The following is a 19,732-nucleotide window of genomic DNA, read 5'->3' as shown; positions in this document are numbered from 1 at the left end:
CTTGGAATGCCCTTCCCCTCTTTCCTCCTAAGACTTTATCCTTCAGCCCGCAACTCAACTGTCATGATTTTGGGAAAGCCTATCTTTGTCTCAATGACTAGGTCAAATTTCTCTACTAGGAGACCATACTGAATCGTGTACGTCTCCATTACAGTATTTCCTGAGAGTATGGTACTTTTATGTTTTTGTTCACCATTGTCTCCTCAGTACTAGAACAATCTTGGCACACAGGCATTACCCTCAAAATGTCTCTTAATTGAATTAATGTGTGGAGGGGATAATTATCCACAATATTTGGGTAGGAATTGCAAATGATATGGCATTTGAGTTGGGCACTCTCAGTGTTATTATTGAAGAATAAGGTGGAGGAAGATGAATTAGGGATGTTGCTAAGCACAAAATTTAATAGTATTTGCTGGAATATTTAGATGTAAGTGGTAGGGGAGTTGAAGATGTTTCATAGGTTCATTGGAGAATGGTTGAGCCAATGACAGAGCAAGGTTTCAGCTAAAGAAATTCATGTTCAATTTATCAATGTTCTGAATTTGAGGTAACAGACTCACCAGGTGGAAATGGTTTGATGACATTTTAAAATGTAGGAATGGATATGGTGTGAGATTTCATCTAGACATCTTAGTCTGGTTGCCCTTCTGCTCCTGACAAGCAAAACATACTCCTCTCGTCATTTATTTCCTTATTGTCTATTCTTTCTTTTTTTTCTCTATCCCACTGTCACTTCCCTGGACTTTTACCTGGACTAATTCAACAACTCCTTAACTACTCTCCCTGCATCCAGTCTTGCTCTCCTGTAATCCAGTTTGCACTTTCATTCCAGAGTGACTTTTCCAAGACACCAGAATGTCATTTTCCTGCTGTGGATCCTTAAAATGTTTCCATTGACTGCACAATAAAATCTGGACTCTTGATCAAAGCTTTATGATTTGATCCTAGAATTCCTGAATTTCACTTGCAGTTCCTCTCTCCAACCATACCAGACTACTTATCCTCAAATGCCTCCTGCTGCCTTTCTTCCTTGCTTTCTACCTTACTGAAATCTGACTACAGATTAACAAAGTTATTCTGGCTGGGGAAAAAATACTATACTGACTAGTATGGAGGCAAAAACCAAACCCAAACAAAAAGACAAGTAAACGCCTAGCCTTCAAGTTCAACTCAGATGTGGCCTCCTGCAGATTTCTTCTCTAGGAAAATTTATAGTTCCACTGGTTATCTGCCAGCTCACTGTAATTCTTAGCCCAAAGTTAGCTGCGTCACTGTCTCTTACATAGGTGAATTTAAGCTCACTATTTGGCATTTCTATCCTTGAGACTGTCTAATTACAAAGCGTTTGGCTACACATAATTTGTTGTCTCACATCTTTCTGGGCTGGAAATGTGTCCACAGATTCCTTCCCTTGACCTCAAGAACATGGATACCGGGGGTGGGGGAGGGGGTCATTACGCCTTGCGTCATCACGTGCCGAGAGGGTGGGGCCCTCAAGGGAACTGTAAGGAAGGGCGGAGTCAAGTAGAATGGGGCGGGGCTGACAGGGGCGGGGCTTAGAGAGGAGGGGCCACGGGGCGGGGCGGGGCCAGAGAGGAGTCGGGGGTGTTTCTGCCATTCAGCCGGTGCAAGCGGCGGCGGGAGGCAGCGCCTGTCGAGTCCCCTCGACGCTAGGTTCCGAGAGCGTCACTGGGACCACCGGCTCAGACCAGGGGCAGACGCGTAGTCGAGCGGAAGCTGGTGGCACCGAAAGCGGCGGCCGGAGTCCGAGCTCCAAAGGCGGGAAGTACCCGGGATCGGGGAAGCCCCGGGAGCAGCGCGGCGTCGCCTCCCTTACCCAAGGGGCCGCGGCGACGGTCACGGGGCGCGGCGCCAGAGCGCGCGGCCCAGGCTCCTCCTCCATTCGGGCCGCCTCACCTGCGGGCAGCGCTGCGCCGCCTCCGCTGGTATAGACGGCACCTGCGTCGCCCGGCTCACCGGTCTCCGCCCCTCGACCGCCGGCGCCAGGCCCGGGCGGCGCACTTGGACTCGGGGCTGCGGGAGCCAAGGCTCTTGGGGTGCGGCGTCTTCGCCACCGCCCGGGGAGGGTGCAGGTGGAGCGGGCGCGGCTGCGTGGAACCCGGCGCCAGCCGCCGCCGCCGTCGTCCCGGTCGCCGCCGGGTCCCGGGAACCGGGCTGTCCGCGCCCGCGCCCGGGGAGGAGCCGCCGCCAGCCGGGCACCATGAACAGCAGCAGCGCCAACATCACCTACGCCAGTCGCAAGCGGCGGAAGCCGGTGCAGAAAACGTGAGTGTCTGGTGCGCGTCTTCTGCGCGGGGGTGGGCGCTCAGGCGCGCAGGTGCGGGAGGCCGCTCCACCCGCGCCCACATCCCCGCGGCCTGGGGATTAGGTCCCTTCCCCACGCAGTCCGTGGAATCGCGATTTGGAGGCCGGTCGAGAAACCCAGGCCTTGGGCTTTTCCGTGTTTAAAGATTGCATTTAAAAAATTGTGCCCCCCGTTCCCCAGTCTCCAGGGCACGCGCACCCTCGCACCACCACCCCCCCCCCATTTGTAGCACTGTTCACTGTGCTGTGGTCCTAATTAGTTGACAGCTCTGGTCTGCCCTGTGGGGCTGGTGGATTAGTTAACCTAAGCCCGTCTTGAAATCCCCTTTCACATTTAATATCCTCCTCGGTTAGGTTAGAGGACGGTCACCATTCTCACTCCTGATGCGGGGAGATGCTTTTAAGAGCTAAACACGTGCTGTCTGCAGGAAAGGGAATGAGTGCTTCTGAAGGTATTTTTTAGTCCGGTGCAACTGGCTTTCCGTTGCACTCTTATTTGGCAGTAATTTTGTAGCGCTCAGCGTGAACGCTTCGGTACAATGTATAGAGATGGCAGCAGTTTTGAGTGAGTGTAGTAGCCAGAATACAGTAACGGATTTGTATTTTCAGTCACCTTTTGGGGGAGCTTTCTTATCACTTTGGAGGTGGTTTTAGGGTCTGTAAATGATTTGGAGCTGGAATTATTGAAACAGACGTTTTCATTCTTAGCATCTTTCTCTAATTCCCTTCTCCCTCTATTTCCAAGTTTAGTCAGTTCTGATAGATTACAAACTTAGATTTTTTGTTTGTTTTGGTGGGGTATTTGTGTGAGATGGCAAATACTTTTTTTTTTTCAGAAGAAAGAAAAATCCGTGCTTGAGACAGATTTACTTTTGTGAATTGGCAGTATTCATGTGTTTATTCCTAATTATTATCCCTGAGTTATTTTACTTCACATTTTTCAAACTTTCATAAACAATTTTCAGAACACATTAAACAGTTACTCAGAACAAATCAGAAGTGTGCATTTGGCTTAAAACTTAATTTAGGTCACTAATCCAAACCAGAAAAATAACAGTTTAAGATTAATATTTAAGACCAGTTTAAAAGTTAAATTATTCTGGAGTTTTAATTTCCTTTTAGAATTTCAGTGATTATAGGTCTTCAGATCTAGACTTGGCATTAACAGAGGATATTCATCTATAAATAGACTGATTAAAATTTGGAAGACTTATCCTGCAGTGTGGCCGACATTAGGAATACTGCCGAGTCAGCAGTTTTTGTCTTGGCAGTTCTGTTGACATTGGTTTACAATACTTGCGTTTTATAGAGTGGTTTCTTATATAAAAATGTATTTGTCTAATTTGACTTTGTCCTTAGTGGTTATTTAAAATTGAGAGGCGTCACAAACACTTCTATGTATTTATTAATACACTAGTATACTTGGCATTATATATAATAGAGTTATCATAGGTTTTATGTATATGGTCAAAAAACCTGAAGGTGTCCCTGATGGATTTTTAAGTTACTGCATTTCAGTCAGTGTGTTACAGAAAGACCTAGATGACTTTAATAGAATGCTTTAATTTTTATTCATCATAAAGTTTAACATTTTTGGCTTCTCGTTAATGTTTTATTAAAGATTTTTCCTTTAAACATAGTACTGTACATTTTCTTTTATTTATGTAAGATGTACCTTTTATTACTTTATCTTAGCATTTTAATATACTTTATAAGATGTTAGTATATTTGTATTTAATCATCTTTAGTACAATACAACTAAAGCGTTTCCACATTCACCCTTATTTTATTTAGTTAGTATAAATGTTTATCAGATCTTTATTGAGCATCATGCGTTGCTTTTAATCATATAAATGCCTTAAAATGTCACTGCTCCATAAGAAAAGCCTAGTGCTGGCATTTACAGAATCACATGAAATTGTTTATAAATTGTTTTTACCAGAATGAAAAAATGGTTAACTTAAAATGCAGTTAATCAAAGTCCATTTTAAGAATGGGGCCATAAACCCAATATTAAGTTTAATGTGTTTTTTTAGTTAAATTACTAGTTTGTGGCTAATAGGCTCTATAATATGTTGGCACATTGTCAGAAAAATTCATCTTGTTTGAGCTGAAAATGTTATTGAGATCTATTTAACTTTGACCCCTTAAGTCAGCCATTGTATCTTACTTAAAGAGAAAATATGTTGTAGCATAATTATAGGACTGTTAATAAGATGGCCATTTAAATATACAATTCCATAAAATTTTGGAATCAAGTGGGTGACATAATTTTAACCTGAAGCTCTTCCAATCTTCAATGGAATTTATTAAACGGGATAAACGCCCCCTAGTGGCAAAGTCCAACGTTGCAAATTATCTTAGTACGAAATATATTTTAAACGTGTTAAATTTAATCCCACTAAAGTATATAGTAGGCACTCAGTAAATGTTTCTTTTCTTTTCGGAGTAATGAAAGCTAGAAGATTAAAGGATATGAAGCAACCTTGCATCTGATCCATGTTCCTAAAGAAATTTTCAAAGATACCCTTAGGAATAGGTTCTACTGTTTCCTTACATGTTCCTTAAAATAACCCTGCTCAACAAAAAAAAAAGAAAGAAAGAAAAAAACAATTTGTTTTTACTTAAATCCTCTTCTTGTTTTATTTTCTTTGGAGATGAAAGCCTTTTTGTACATTTCTTTAATTACTTTGCTGCATGAACATAGGTGAAAAGCACACTATTGAATTAAATAGAGTCTGGGTTTGTTTTCCCCTAATGATAATAACTTTGGATGTATTTTTGTAGTTTTTAAGTTCTATTAATACATAAAAAGTTTTAGTGGTACTTCAATTTACGATATTTTTAGAAAATTAGTGCTGAATATTGGCAAATAATAGGTGTTGAGTAAATGAAATCTACACTTAAAAATGATATCAGCAGTGGTGGTGATCAAGCCAGCCATCATGAAGTGTCAGAGTTAGAAATAACTTCTCAGCCTTAGTTGACCCTTTTTACTTTGTTAACACACTAATAACATTAGTATAAAAGCAGTGTCTTCCTTGCTATGTTTGCTAAATTGCTCTTCATTCTATTGAAACCTAATGAACCTCACTTACACAATACCTACTTAGTTGAATAAAATTATATTTTACTGAAAATGTTTGATATAAACATACTATGATAAAATTTCCTAAATAGCTTCTAAAATAAAAATATAGGTATTTTTAGTTACATAGTTGTTTCTCCACTGTTGTTTTTCTTTCAAATAAGCTTTGTTCAGATAGTTTATACATAGTGACTATAAAGGCTCTCACATATTGGACCTATGAAATAAGTAAGTGAAAGTGATTAGTTATTGGTAACATTTATAAAAATAAATGGTGTAAAGAGGAAACAGTGAACACTAGTTGAAAAAGCGCTAGTTCTAAACTAAAATTGAAAAAGTACTAGTTCTAAACTAAAAGATGAGGTCTACTTTTCTCACTTGTATAGGTCTGGGCAAGTGATTGACCAATAAGGCAGGCAGTCAACACCTACATTGCCACTCTCGCAACTAAAATTAGCAGAAGAGTAGTATTTTATAAGCTGTAAAGACTTCTAACAGAAATATAGATTCTATTTTTAAATAATTTCAGCTTACATTATCACAGAGGAATCAATTCTCCTGTGAAACAGTAAGAGGCAGTATATGATTGCATTCTCAATTGTGGGTAATGAAATGTGCTACTCCACTGGTGAAAAAACTTACACAGTACATGCTTATTGGTGCATGTAATTTAGACACTTACTTAGAAATTAGTACCATGCAAATCGTTAACAACAGTACCTTTCTACTTCCACTCTTCTTTTAAAATTGATACTTTTGCATACTGGTTTTATATAACAAAAAAGTACTGTTTGTTAGTACTTATTGTGACATAAGCATGCACAGTGCTTTACAGACATCATTTTATTTCATTTTTATAATAGTAGTATGAAAAGGTATTGTTATTTCAGTTTTCCAGATAGGGACCTGAGGTTCAGATTCAAAATTGTTAGGTAGTAAATGAAAGGATGAGTTTTAATATCAGATTCCAGGTCTTTTGGCTCCAAAGCTTACGTTCATTCCAACTTCGCAGTGCTGCCCAGGTAAGTTCAGTGATGCATATGGTACACCCATATACTAGGCATTTCCTTAACGCTCACTGTTTCTTCTCAAATAGTGCTCTGAAATAAATTATTTCCCTTTGCCCATACATGATTTGTGCTTGCTTGACTCCATACTTGCATTCATGCCCTTTCTTCTTAGAGTCTTTTCCTCCTATTTTCATTGATGTGCTAGCTACCTCCCCTCCTTTAAAACATTGTTTTCAGTGGCTGCATGGTACTCCCTTCTGTTAAAGTTCTGTCATTTATTTTGAGGCGGAAATTCTGGTTATTTCCAATCTTTAACTATTTCACCTAGTACTTCAGAGAATACCCTTGAGATATGTGAATTTCTATGTAAATTTTTAGTTCATTCCTTAGGAAAAATTCCTGTAAGTGGAAATTTGGGTACAAAGATATGATATACTTTTACGGTTGAGCCAAATATTATGCTCTGAAACATGCTGTCAAATTACTCTGCAAAAAATTTCCATTCCTATTGGTAGTCTGTAGGAGTGCCTATATCCTTGCATTTTTGCTTTAAAAATATTAATTGTCAACTTCATAAGCAAAAAAAAATGGGGTAGATAATTGAACTTCTATGTTGGGACTGTATGTGTGGAATAATAGTGAGTATGTTTGCAGAGTTTTCTACTTGAGATGTCCTTTACATACTGATTTTCTTTGTCTTATGTTTTTCAGTTGTTTTTCTTTTCTTTTTTTTTTTTTTTTGCGGTACACGGGCCTCTCACTGTTGTGGCCTCTCCCGTTGCGGAGCACAGGCTCCGGACACGCAGGCTCAGCGGCCATGGCTCACGGGCCCAACTGCTCCGCGGCATGTGGGATCTTCCCGGACCGGGGCACGAACCCGTGTACCCTGCATCGGCAGGCGGACTCTTAACCACTGCACCACCAGGGAAGCCCTCAGTTGTTTTTCAATTTGCTCTTTTACCTTATTTTTAATGAAATACTATTTTGAAAAGTATTCATTTTAAATAACACATGCACATGAAAAAGTCAATAATGTGTATAATATTAAGTTTAGCATAGTAGGCATTATCTGTTGATGTTTTATTGTGATAGTTATGGTTATTAGTGCTATTTACTCTCTCCTCATCCTCCCCGTATAATTTTATCACAATTTTGGATTAAATTCACATGCAGTGTTTCCTTAACTGTAAGTATTGTTTATTGCTGAGTTAAGTAATATACTATGATTACATTTTCCTTTCTGTTCTCCATTGTCATTGATTTCACTTTTTACCTAATTTTCATCTTCATATTATTTATATCTGGGTTTAGCTGTGTCTTAGGTTTATCCAAGACACATTTTGTGTGTCTACCTCTGTTTTCTTTGTTTGGCATGATCTTCCAGAGAGAAGGTAGTTGCAGAAAGCCATGTACTCTGCCATCATGAAACTGGAAGCGATTTACCTATCTTTAAGACCTGATGTAGAAGCCACATTTCCAGGAATCCTTCCCCCATTACTCTACCTGTACGTGAGCTCTTACCTTCCTGAACTCTCCAGCATCACTTTTATGGCATCTACATGATTGAGCAATACATTATGTTTGGTTTTTGGCTTGTTATAGAATGTATCTCCTCCTAGTAAGAAAGACAAGCTCTGTAAAGATAGGTCTACCTTTTATTTGTCTTTATAGCAACCAGAGCTTCCTAGTACCATATACATAGTAGGTATTTGAGAACATTTACTAATTTAACAATTGGCTACCAGTTAAAAATTTTCATGTTTTAGTGATGTATTCTATGTGGGTTCCAAGGGAAATACAAAGAAAAAAAGTGTATATTTAAAAAAGAAGAGGAAAAAGGGAACATTCTTAATGATTTTTTTCCAGGATTTTGGAAGTAACAGTGATTTCTAAGGCATATTTCATGTTCCAGTTTTCATTGTTAAAGTCTTGTGCTAAAGATTATATGCTGTTTGTACCTCATCACCACTCCTTAAGCATAGCAAAAGAGGGAAAGGGGAGAACCCATCACAATTGTAGAGCGGCTGCAGGAGAGCGACTGAAGAATTCAGACTCCTTACAAGTAACTGCCAGCCAGAATTCTCAGAAGTTTTTGTAGACATGTTTTTGCCTCACATAGGGAAGTAAAATATCCAGCTGTATTCAGAGTAACAGTGAAATTTGACTTAATTTGTGTCACAGATCCCCTCTCCAATATCACATTAAGTATATAATTTATGATGATAAACATTCAACATTTATATTCAGAGATAAATAAGTATGCACTGAAGCCATGGGGAGGAAATGAAGAATGAATGGGTTTAAGAGTTGGGCTTAATGGGGTGTACGTGGTATGGTAGAGAGATTTATCGAGAAATACTTCAATTTCCTAGATGTTGGAATGAGAGTCATACCGTAATAGATGCAGAGAAGCAGTGCCCAACTTCTGAAAAATATGAATGTGAGGACATTCAGGTACAGGGACTGGAAATAAACAAGTTACTGGTAAGTAGACTGAAGCAGTGAGAGTAGATTAAATCACCCACAGGAAAAAGCCGATAGAGCAAAAAACTCAGTACTGTGATAGGTAATCTTCGTTAGAAAATGCCACCTTAATCTCAGGATTACTGAAACTTTGTCTTTGCGTGTCATTTTGAGGTTTTATGGTAAATGTCCTGAAAATATAAACACTTACAGTAATTTATGATTAAACTGGGTTGTTATGTTTTTCAACTTTGTTTCAAACCCTGAGCACAAGTGATGAGCCTAAGAGACATTTTAGCCTGGGATATTAAAAAGGCATTAAAGAGAGCATGCAAGCTGGCACTGGACATGCTATTGGGCTTGTTACTGCCAGTACTTATGGCATGCAGGGCTTCTAAAACAGAAGCATGGCATGTAGTCAGCTCAAGTCTTGCTTTCACAACAATTTTGATTTACAGGTTGGGACAAGATTTTTGAGGTTAAGGTTTAAAAAAATAATAAATTGCTCCTTTCCCTGATCGATATCTACAGTCTCTCTATTTCAGGAGATGTCTGAATTCCAGATATCCCAAATCCAATCTTGCGGGGACACTTATTTACATTTCAGATGTAGCCTTTTATTTAAATAGATGGTTGGCAGTATGTTTTGGCATAAGTTTAAAGACAATACAAAAGTAAAAGTACCAGCATAACTCAAGTGTAATTGATGTAGAATTACTCTCTATTTTTAATTACTTGGTGCATCTTTATTTTATTTATTTTTATTTTTTTATTTTTATTTTTTTTTGTGGTATGTGGGCCTCTCACTGTTGTGGCCTCTCCTATTGCGGAGCACAGGCTCCGGACGCACAGGCCCAGCGGCCATGGCTCACGGGCCCAGCCGCTCTGCGGCACGTGGGATCTTCCCAGACTGGGGCACGAACCCGTTTCCCCTGCATCGGCAGGCAGACTCTCAACCACTGCGCCACCAGGGAAGCCCTTGGTGCATCTTTAATAGGTGTGGATAAGTATGAAGTATTTTCACAAAATAGTTCTGAATATTTCTCCTAAAATCGGTGACAGGGTGTCTCAAATCTATTACTTCAGCTTTAACAACAGTGGATTAGAAATGCCAAGTCCAGTGGGCACTTCTCAGGCCTGACTTTCCTTAATAACTGGGTGCATTTTTTTTTTTTTTTTTTTTTTGCGTTATGTGGGCCTCTCATTATTGTGGCCTCTTCTGTTGCAGAGCACAGGCTCCAGACACGCAGGCTCAGCGTCCATGGCTCACGGGCCCAGCCACTCCGTGGCATGTGGGATCTTCCCGGACCGGGGCACGAACCCACGTTCCTATACCTAGGAAGTCAGCACGTCAGTTTAGTTGAGTGAACACTTGAGTCTGGCTCTGTACCGAGCTTTGTGGTAGGTACAGAGTGCTGTGTTTAAGAATCTCAAGCCAGGCCTTACTTGTTATCGTCCCACTATCACTCCCTGTGGTCAGGCTCCAATCATTTCCTTTCTGGACACTTCTGATCAGCAACCATTAATTGAGAGTCCACTCTGTGTCAAGTACTATGCTGAGCACTGGAGACACAAAATGATTGAGTTGATACTGTAATAAGAGAACAAACAAATATATGCAATATAGGTTGCATAACACTTGACTTAGGAAATTCAATCTCAAGCTAAATATTCCATAATGTGCATAATAATACATTAGATCTGTGGACAGTGTTGCATTGTGTATGGAAATAGTCTCATCTAGTGTAGGGTTGACTACTGCAAAAAGCCAGTGCAAGGCAGGCAGCAATATCACATGGAGAAACACCTCTAAACCTCTTTATCCTGCTGTTATTGTTATTTCTTTCTGTGTCCGAGCAGCTTGTCTTGCTTCCATGTTTGTGTTACTGTCTTCTCCCCAGTGTTTTGTAATCATTACTGGAAAGCTACCAAGAGTGCACGACTAGATTTTATTTTCAATTACGGGAAATGCTGTCTGCACAGAATATTTCTCAATGGAATGGTGCTTGAGGCATTTACATAAGATACATAAAGTACAGTAGTCACCTGGGAGGAATCCAGTGGGAGTAGGTCAGGGAAGACTCTACAGTAAAGTGATCTAACTGAGCAGCGCTTTGAAGCTGGTTCACTGCTCAGTGTTCTGTGCTTAGCACGTGTTGGGTGGTCACTGTTTACTGAAGGAAGGCGGCCCTAACCAGCTTCCCCGTCTCTCTCTTTACCCGTGCTTCACAGATAGGCCCTCTCACAGTTCACTGTGCCTCAGTTATGCCGCCTCCTGAAATCCTGTTCACCTTTCAAGTTGTAGCTCAGATACCACCTTTTCTATAAAAATCTTTCTTCAAGCAGTTGCTCACTGTACTCAGCTCCCGTCACACTTTTTGAGTGTATAGGAGAAGAATGTTTTCCTGGACCACCCAGGACGTAGGTGCAAATAAATATTTGCTTTAACAGGTGATTAGTCAGTAGACAGTTATTCAGTGAGGTAGACATGCATTATAGGTAAAAGTTGAGATTCAGTTGATTAACTGGAGAGATGCAGTAATTAGGTGTGACTTGAATTTGAGTATACACGTGACCAGGGAAAATAGCTAGAGATATGCTCACCAATTTCTGTTAAGTATGTAGTTACACGCATAGTCTAGAGGAAGTATCTACTGACTTATTTTGTATATATGCCACTTTACCAGTTTCTTACTCTTATTTTTTGTAGAAATAACATGAACTGTAATAGAAAAAAATAGAAATAGACAAGTTCTGAAGAAATACTGGGTAGGGACATTGAAAAAAGCCTGTTAAGTTTTCATATTACTTTCTATTATCTTTTGGCATAAAGTATTACTTCTTCATGTTCATATAACATTGAAAACATGTTGTCTAGAAATGTTTTGATTGACTCAAATTAACAGCATTATACTCAAGCCAATTTCCGCTCTTTCAGATGTAATTAATTTGAATTATCAAAAATGTATTTGTCTTCTCAGTAAAACTGGAGGAAAAAAGTCTTCATCATAAGAATGCTCCGGCTAATTCTTTATTTTTCTGGCAAATGGTGGGGTACAGAGACATGATCTAAAAATTACTTTGTTTTTTTTTAAATTAATTAATTAATTTATTTATGGCTGTGTTGGGTCTCCGTTTCTGTGCGAGGGCTTTCTCTAGTTGTGGCAAGCGGGGGCCACTCTTCATCGCGGTGCGCAGGCCTCTCACTATCGCGGCCTCTCTTGTTGCGGAGCACAGGCTCCAGACGCGCATGCTCAGTAATTGTGGCTCACGGGCCCAGTTGCTCCGCGGCATGTGGGATCCTCCCAGACCAGGGCTTGAACCCGTGTCCGCTGCATTGGCAGGCAGACTCTCAACCACTGCGCCTCCAGGGAAGCCCCTGTTTAGTTTTTTAATATCTTCTCTTTTTATATTTCAACATTAGGTGTCTGATGATCTGTAAATCCACTTTAATTTCTGTTATGAAATCCTGGCTAAGGCTTTTGTGTGAAGTTCAGTTTCTCATTTCTGAACTCAAGTTCTACTCCTAACCATAAGTATCTTTTTTCTCAGATGAAAATCATGCTAAATGTTGGGATTTCATTGGATTTTCTAATTGAGACACAAACTATGATGGCTAATAATTAAGAAGGATTACTGACCAGTCATAAAAGCAAAATTTGCTGGCAATTGCTGGTAAACAGTTAACATCTAATATTTGTCACAATCAACAAATATCAATAACTAAAGTCAAATTTTTTCTCGCCTTAATATTGGAGGACCCCATTAGATGGCTGGAGGACCCTGTGGAGATGCCACAATGGCTTTGAGAAGTTGTCACTGACAGGAAAGTGTTAAATATAGGAAGCTGAGGATGATGAAGAACAGCTTTTTATTTAGGGTCGCTCCTATTTATTTGCAACATAAATGATGTCAAGATGATTTTTGTGGAGGATAGCAAAGGAGGCATAATTTTCACATAACTTACTGCAGATTTCTTTCTTCCCCCTAACAATAGATGTGTGTGAAGGGGAAAAACTCCTAATAGATTTGTTAATTGGGAATCATGTACCACAAATGTATGAGATATATAAGAGGTACTCAGCATTTTCCTGTGATGGGTTCATAAGTTTTTAATAAAACATTATGAAGGAGTTTACCCATTCCCTTGTTTTTCTTAATTAAGATATGAAGGGAGCATTTTGAAAGGATTTATGTAAACCTGAAGTAGATTTTAGATGTTTGTTTTGTTAGAAAAATAGTTGAGGAGATGTTATAATGTGATCAAAATTTTTTCTTTATAGATTTTAATGTATTCTATGGAATTTTGTTTGTTTTTTAGTGTCAAGCCAGTCCCAGCTGAAGGAATCAAGTCAAATCCTTCAAAGCGGCATAGAGACCGACTTAATACGGAATTGGACCGTTTGGCCAGCCTGCTGCCTTTTCCACAAGATGTTATTAATAAGCTGGACAAACTTTCAGTTCTTAGGCTCAGTGTCAGTTATCTCAGAGCCAAGAGCTTCTTTGATGGTAAGACAGAAGGGTTTAATTTTTCTACAGTCGCTTACAAAATACTTACGTTGAATACGGCTGTTTCTGCTTCTGTGTTGAAAACTGCAAAAATGAGCCTTACGTGAAAAAGTTCTGTTTATTGCTGGATAGTAAAACTTAGGTAGCAAAGCCAAATTTTTAATATTTCTAAAATCAGTTTTCCAGATTGATTCATCAAACATATGCTGCCACTTAAATAATATGTGGTGTCATTCTTTGAAAATCATAACACTATATTAAGAAGGACACTTTCTGGTTCTTCTCCTTTCTACTCAATTTTTTAAGGTCTTTTTTTTAATGGAAAGAATAAAACACATATTAACTACTATGATATATTTTTGCTGGATTTCCTTCAATATGTTTCACAGATACATCATTTTATTTATCCTTTCAAAGTTATGTATACTTCTACTGCTTTATATTAACTATATGTTTGCTCCAGGAAAATGTAATTAATTTTTTTTTTCCATTGGAAAGAGCATTTTGTCACTGGAGTCAGTAGAGGTGGATTTCAGTCTCTGTTGTGCCACTGACAACTATTTGACTTTAACATGTTAGCATCAGTTTACCCTGCTTTAAGCTAGGGATTTGAACTAGGTGATATTTGTTACACTTTAATTGCACAGTATATCATAGTCATAAATTATTTTAAATGGAAGTTTTTGTTTGAAAATAATGCTTCAGTGTGTCTTCTCATGTAAAATAATTCCTCGATTTCTCTTTTTGTCTGTTTATATGTCAGAAATAGATATTTTAGGAACTGTTCTGTCTTTTAAATATACCATGTCATTTTACCCATAGTAGTAAAGAATTAATGGTAAAATCTCAGTGACATGTCAGTGCTCTTAAACTTTAACGTGCTCATAAATCACATAGGGACCCTGATAAGATGAAGGTTCTTATTCAGTAGGTTTTGGTGTAGCCAGAGATTTTGCTCTTCTTACAAACTGTCAGATGATGCTGATACTGCTGCCCTTGACATATTTACAGATACTTGAATTTGCAATTTGTGTGTAGAATATTGCAGAACAGTTACTTCCCTTTAGGTTTATGTTTAGATGGTTTGCTGTGTTTAGTCTGAGCATCTTTTTTATTTATTGGTTTGTTTGCATGCTCTTCATTTTAGATTAAAAATTATATAGTTTTTGTTAGGTGAGAAATTCTTTTATCATATTTAGAGTCAAAATATCCCTTAAAATATTTGCATTTTACAGTAAAAAGGATAGCAAAACACAAGATCATGTACGAGCTTAAGTATTCAAGTTTTTGAAGAGCCAAAAAGGAAAAGGAGAATAATGGACTACCACAAAGCTGTAGTACAGTAATAAATGCCTTTAGGGAGTGCAGACTAAAGCAATAAATGTACTCCTTGGGTTTCTGATTCTTGGTCAAAAACTGCTCGACTAAATGATTAATATAATCCAATTACGAAGTTGCTTGGCTTTTTGTTGCTCCTACCCTGAGAAAACCATAATTCAAATAGAGTCATGTACCACACTGTTCATTGCAGCTCTATTTACAATAGTCGGGACATGGAAGCAGCCTAAGTGTCCATCGACAGATGAATGGATAAAGAAGATGTGGCACATATATACAATGGAATATTACTCAGCTGTACAAAGAAACGAAATTGAGTTATTTGTAGTGAGGTGGATGGACCTAGAGACTGTCATACAGAGTGGAGTAAGTCAGAAAGAGAAAAACAAATACTGTATGCTGACACATATATATGGAATCTAAAAAAAAAAAAGGTTCTGAAGAACCTAGGGGCAGGACAGGAATAAAGACGCAGATGTAGAGAATGGACTTGAGGACACAGGGAGGGGAAGTGTAAGCTGGGATGAAGTGAGAGAGTGGCATGGTCATATATACACTACCAAATGTACAATAGATAGCTAGTGGGAAGCAGCCACATTGCACCGGGAGATCAGCTCGGTGCTTTGTGACCACCTAAAGGGGTGGGATAGAGAAGGTGGGAGAGAGATGCAAGAGGGAGGGGATATGGGTATATATGTATATGTGTAGCTGATTCAGTTTGTTATAAAGCAGAAACTAACACACCATTTTAAAGCAATTATACTCCAATAAAGATGTTTTAAAAATTGTATAGTTTAACCATTGTGATCTGGGCAATATACACTGATTTGAGGATAATAACTTCAGGGAAGATTATATATTTAAGTGTTCATAGTAGGCACTTATGTTTTCTCTGATCTATATAAAAAGCCTTTGAATTTTCAATCTTCATGTATAGCAGACCCTTCATCTTCTAGGTGAGTCACGTGATGTTCAGTGGTGATGTGTGTGTGTGTGTGTGTGTGTGTGTGTGTGTGTGTATGTATCAGCTGTATATTTATTTTGGGATCGAGCTAGAACTAGGTTTCCACATTCCCTCTGTTGTTTTTGCTGACCATATCTAAGTTACTTCTCTTTTCTGGGAACCATATATATATAACAGAATCCTGAGAACTTTTCCCTAGATCTGTGATTCTCAAAGTATAGACCCTAGACAGTCAGCATTAGTGTCACCTGGGCATTTGTTAGAAATGCCAGATCTTGGGCCCTACCCTAGACCAATGGAATCATAAACTCTGGTGGTGTGGCAAGTTTGGGAGCCCCCGTTGTAGATTGTAACCCCAAGGTCAATCCCAGCTTCTTGGAATACAGTCCTGATCTTCAGCATTTATTCACATGCTGTGCTGTTTGACCTTATGATGGAGGGTTCCGTGACATGTAAGATATGGTCTCTGTCGTTAGAGGGTTTATAGTCAAGAAGCCAAGGAGGCACTATTCCTTGACTTTGGTTAAGATGTATTGACATGATCATTTTGCCTTTTCGTTTCCTGCTCCTCTATAATGGGAAATCAAGTTATATGTTAAAAAGAGAAAAAAAATGTATGGGTTGTTCCCTGTTTAGAAGCAGTGGAGTAGAATTGAAGCTGCTTGGAGAATAGCCAGTGTGCCATTTCAGTATTAACATACTTACTGCTTTCTAGGCTGTCTCTATGTGTGTGAGTATGTGTATATGCTTACACACATGCATACACATACATATACATTAATATATGTATATTTAATAAAAAAAGCAGTCTCCCTCCCCCCCCCTCTCTCTCTCTCTATATATATATATATATATATATTTCATGATTAGATGTGTATCCTGTTCAATACCTCAAGTAAAAGCGATTCCCAAATCTACCTTATAAAGAATGTCATAGTGTAGCGGGGCTCATTGTGGAATTCTCATTTGTTAAAAAGTATTTTCTTGGCTTTTCATTAATAAGTTTATTTTTTATTCTGGCTCAATGTATTCGACAGTAAGATCTTATTACCCTATTTGTGTCATTCCTTCATCAATTATCTTTTTTTTAACATCTTTATTGGAGTATAATTGCTTTACAATGTTGTGTTAGTTACTGCTGTGTAACAAAGTGAATCAGCTATATGTATACATATATCCCCATATCCCTTCCCTCTTGTGTCTCCCTCCCACCCTCCCTATCCCACCCCTCTAGGGGGACACAAAGCACCGAGCTGATCTCCCTGTGCTATGCGACTGCTTCCCACTAGCTATCTATTTTACATTTGGTAGTGTATATATGCCCATGCCACTCTCTCACTTCGTCCCAGCTTACCCTTCCCCCTCCCCATGTCCTCAAGTCCATTCTCTACGTCTGCATCTTTATTCCTGTCCTGCCCCTAGGTTCTTCAGAACCTTTCTTTTTTTTTTTTAGATTCCATATATATGTGTTAGCATACGGTATTTGTTTTTCTCTTTCTGACTGACTTCACTCTGTATGACAGTCTCTAGGTCCATCCACCTCACTGCAAATAACTCAATTTCGTTTCTTTTATGGCTGAGAAATATTCCATTGTATATATGTGCCACATCTTCTTTATCCATTCATCTGTTGATGGACACTTAGGTTGCTTCCATGTCCCGGCTATTGTAAATAGAGCTGCAATGAACATTGTGGTACGTGACTCTTTGAATTACGGTTTTCTCAGGGTATATGCCCAGTTTGTTGGGATTTGTTGGGATTGTTGGTACTTTGAATTACTGGTTTTTATACTTTAGTATGCATCAGCATAACCTCGAAAGCCTGTTAAAATGCACATTCTAGCATATGCTCTTTTTATGCTGATTCTTTGTAGGTTTATGTAGAACCCAGGAACCTGTATTTTTATAAGCGTTCTAGATAAGTCTGAGGCAGTGATTTAACCTGGTTTTGATTATGTCCTGAATTATTAAAAAAATTTTTTTCTTTGCCTTTAGAAAGACAAATCCAAATGTACAAAGTTCTAGAAAGACTATAAGTGTGATTTCAGGGTAGTGTGTATTCTAAGCAGTTTTGTAGGGTTGTTCAGTACAGGAACAGAGTTTGATGGAAGATGAGGGAAATAATTTGTGAAAAATCCCAAAGTCTTCCCCAGACCATCAGTTCTCTAGGAAGACAATGCAATATTTTGAAAAAAACACAGAGAATAAAATTTGCAAGTAATTCTTATGACCTGAACAAGTACTAAATGCAAATGAGGAGATTTGGAGCAGGCGGACAGTGATTAGGATTTTTGTCTGCGGTTAAAACCACTCTCCCACTATTAGGGAAAGAGTAGAGCGAAGTGAAGGGAAGCTCTAAGTGAATAACAGGATGCAAACAGGGGGTGTGTGAATTCCTGCGGAAAGAACAATATAAACGAGTAATCATACAATCTTGTTAGAAAGGAAACTCAAGTTTTACTGTAACAATAGATATTTTTCCAAGAAAATACATCTATTTATTGTGAGTTTAAATAATCCAGCTTGGATGGGATCTTCTTAAACTTTGGAGCCATGACTACTATACTTCTAAGACTGTCTGAAAAGCAGCACTTAAGTTTCAAGTACAACATGAATCTTTATCCATTTCTAATTAATCAAAACATTCTAAAATATAACTTTGAAGTACTTGAACAAGACTCAGTCATTGTGGTTAAGTTAGAAAGTGTTTCTTTGACATAATTAAACTGAAATCATTTTTAATACATTTTGTAATTCGAGATTGTGCTGTATTCTAAATAGTGTGCACTGTGCTGAATTCATGAAGAAGAAAAAGAGGGGAAAAAAAGCTTATGCCCCCTAATAGCTCAAGGTCGAGTATCTCAGAAACTGTGACAAATACTGTATGTGAAATCCTTTAAAAATGTGCACATTAAGTATTTATAATGCAACATTTAGGGAGCATTTTCAAGGGAGGGAAAAGGATTAGAAGTTTCATTAGTTCTTAGTTTTGGTTTCAACTGAGGAACAGTGGGAACCTTTGAACGTTTAATCCTTGAAAACTCGAACTATATGTATTCTAGACAGTAAAGCTCAGAGAATTGTTTTTCAGTTTGTACACTCTTTATTTTACAGATGATGAAGCAATGATTATAAAATTTTCATTTTCATAATATGCTTTTTTTTGGTGCACTTAAATATGCCATTTATTGCCTATTTTTCTCACTAGAATGGAAGGTCCTTGAGAATATTATCAATATGTTTACTGTTACACCTTAAACACTTAGGACAATGCCTGACCCAGAGTGAGCACTCAATAATTATTTATTAACTTAATTGTAATTAATATTAATTGTATTAACATATCTGAAAAACAATGTGGAAATTCTAAATTATATACTTAGAAATATGGCTCTAGGGTTTAGTTTTTGACGTTAATATTTTGCTATTTCCAAATAAGCTTTCTGTTAATAGCCAATTATAATTATTGGTTCTATCAATTATATTCTTCTGTATTTCTAAATGTACAAATGCAAGGAATGTTTGTTTTAAGGAATCGGCAGTAAGAAATTTTTTACATGGCTTTTAATTAATTGATTGGCTGGATCATACAGTGAAACGTGTAGAAGTATTTAAGGATTCAATCTTCTTTGAACTACCTGTATCACTGTGCCCTTTCTTGGTGCTTTCAGTACTGCCCCTTACGTCCTTGTGCCATCCTCTTTGCTCCTTTGCCTTCACTTTGTGTTCATTATCTTGTTCCTGGGCCTACGGTCTTTTTCTTCTTTGCTGCGTGTTCCTGTTGTATTAATGCTTCCCAGTCGTCTGGCAATCTTGGTGTGTTTTTCAGTTTTGTCAGTATAGATAGGATGGAAAAATAGGTCTCTGGATTTAAAGGAAGAAAATCACTCCCTTTGTAAATTTGATAGATTAAAAATTCCAGAATAAGGTGATACTTTATTTTTAATTTCTGCACAGTGGACACATTTAAACATGTTTAAGGATTAATAACAATGCTATATTAATAATAGATTAATTGAAATTGTAGAAGGT

General features: G+C 38.2%; 1 protein-coding gene across 1 annotated transcript in view; it reads left to right on the top strand.

The window, feature by feature from the left end:
* The first annotated feature begins 2,138 nt into the window (after positions 1 to 2,138).
* AHR (aryl hydrocarbon receptor) overlaps positions 2,139 to 19,732 on the top strand; it is a 46,964-nt gene continuing 29,370 nt past the window's right edge. Inside the window, exons 1-2 of the mRNA XM_060108262.1 lie at positions 2,139 to 2,289; positions 13,211 to 13,398. Of these exons, the coding sequence (XP_059964245.1) occupies positions 2,225 to 2,289; positions 13,211 to 13,398 (253 nt within the window). The 5' untranslated portion in view covers positions 2,139 to 2,224. The remainder of the gene's footprint in view (positions 2,290 to 13,210; positions 13,399 to 19,732) is intronic.

The sequence above is a fragment of the Mesoplodon densirostris genome, chromosome 9, assembly GCF_025265405.1.
Source record: "Mesoplodon densirostris isolate mMesDen1 chromosome 9, mMesDen1 primary haplotype, whole genome shotgun sequence".
In the NCBI taxonomy this organism is placed as follows: Eukaryota; Metazoa; Chordata; class Mammalia; order Artiodactyla; family Ziphiidae; genus Mesoplodon; species Mesoplodon densirostris.
Note: the sequence above shows the minus strand (reverse complement) of the source record. Positions and strands in the feature narration are given on the sequence as shown.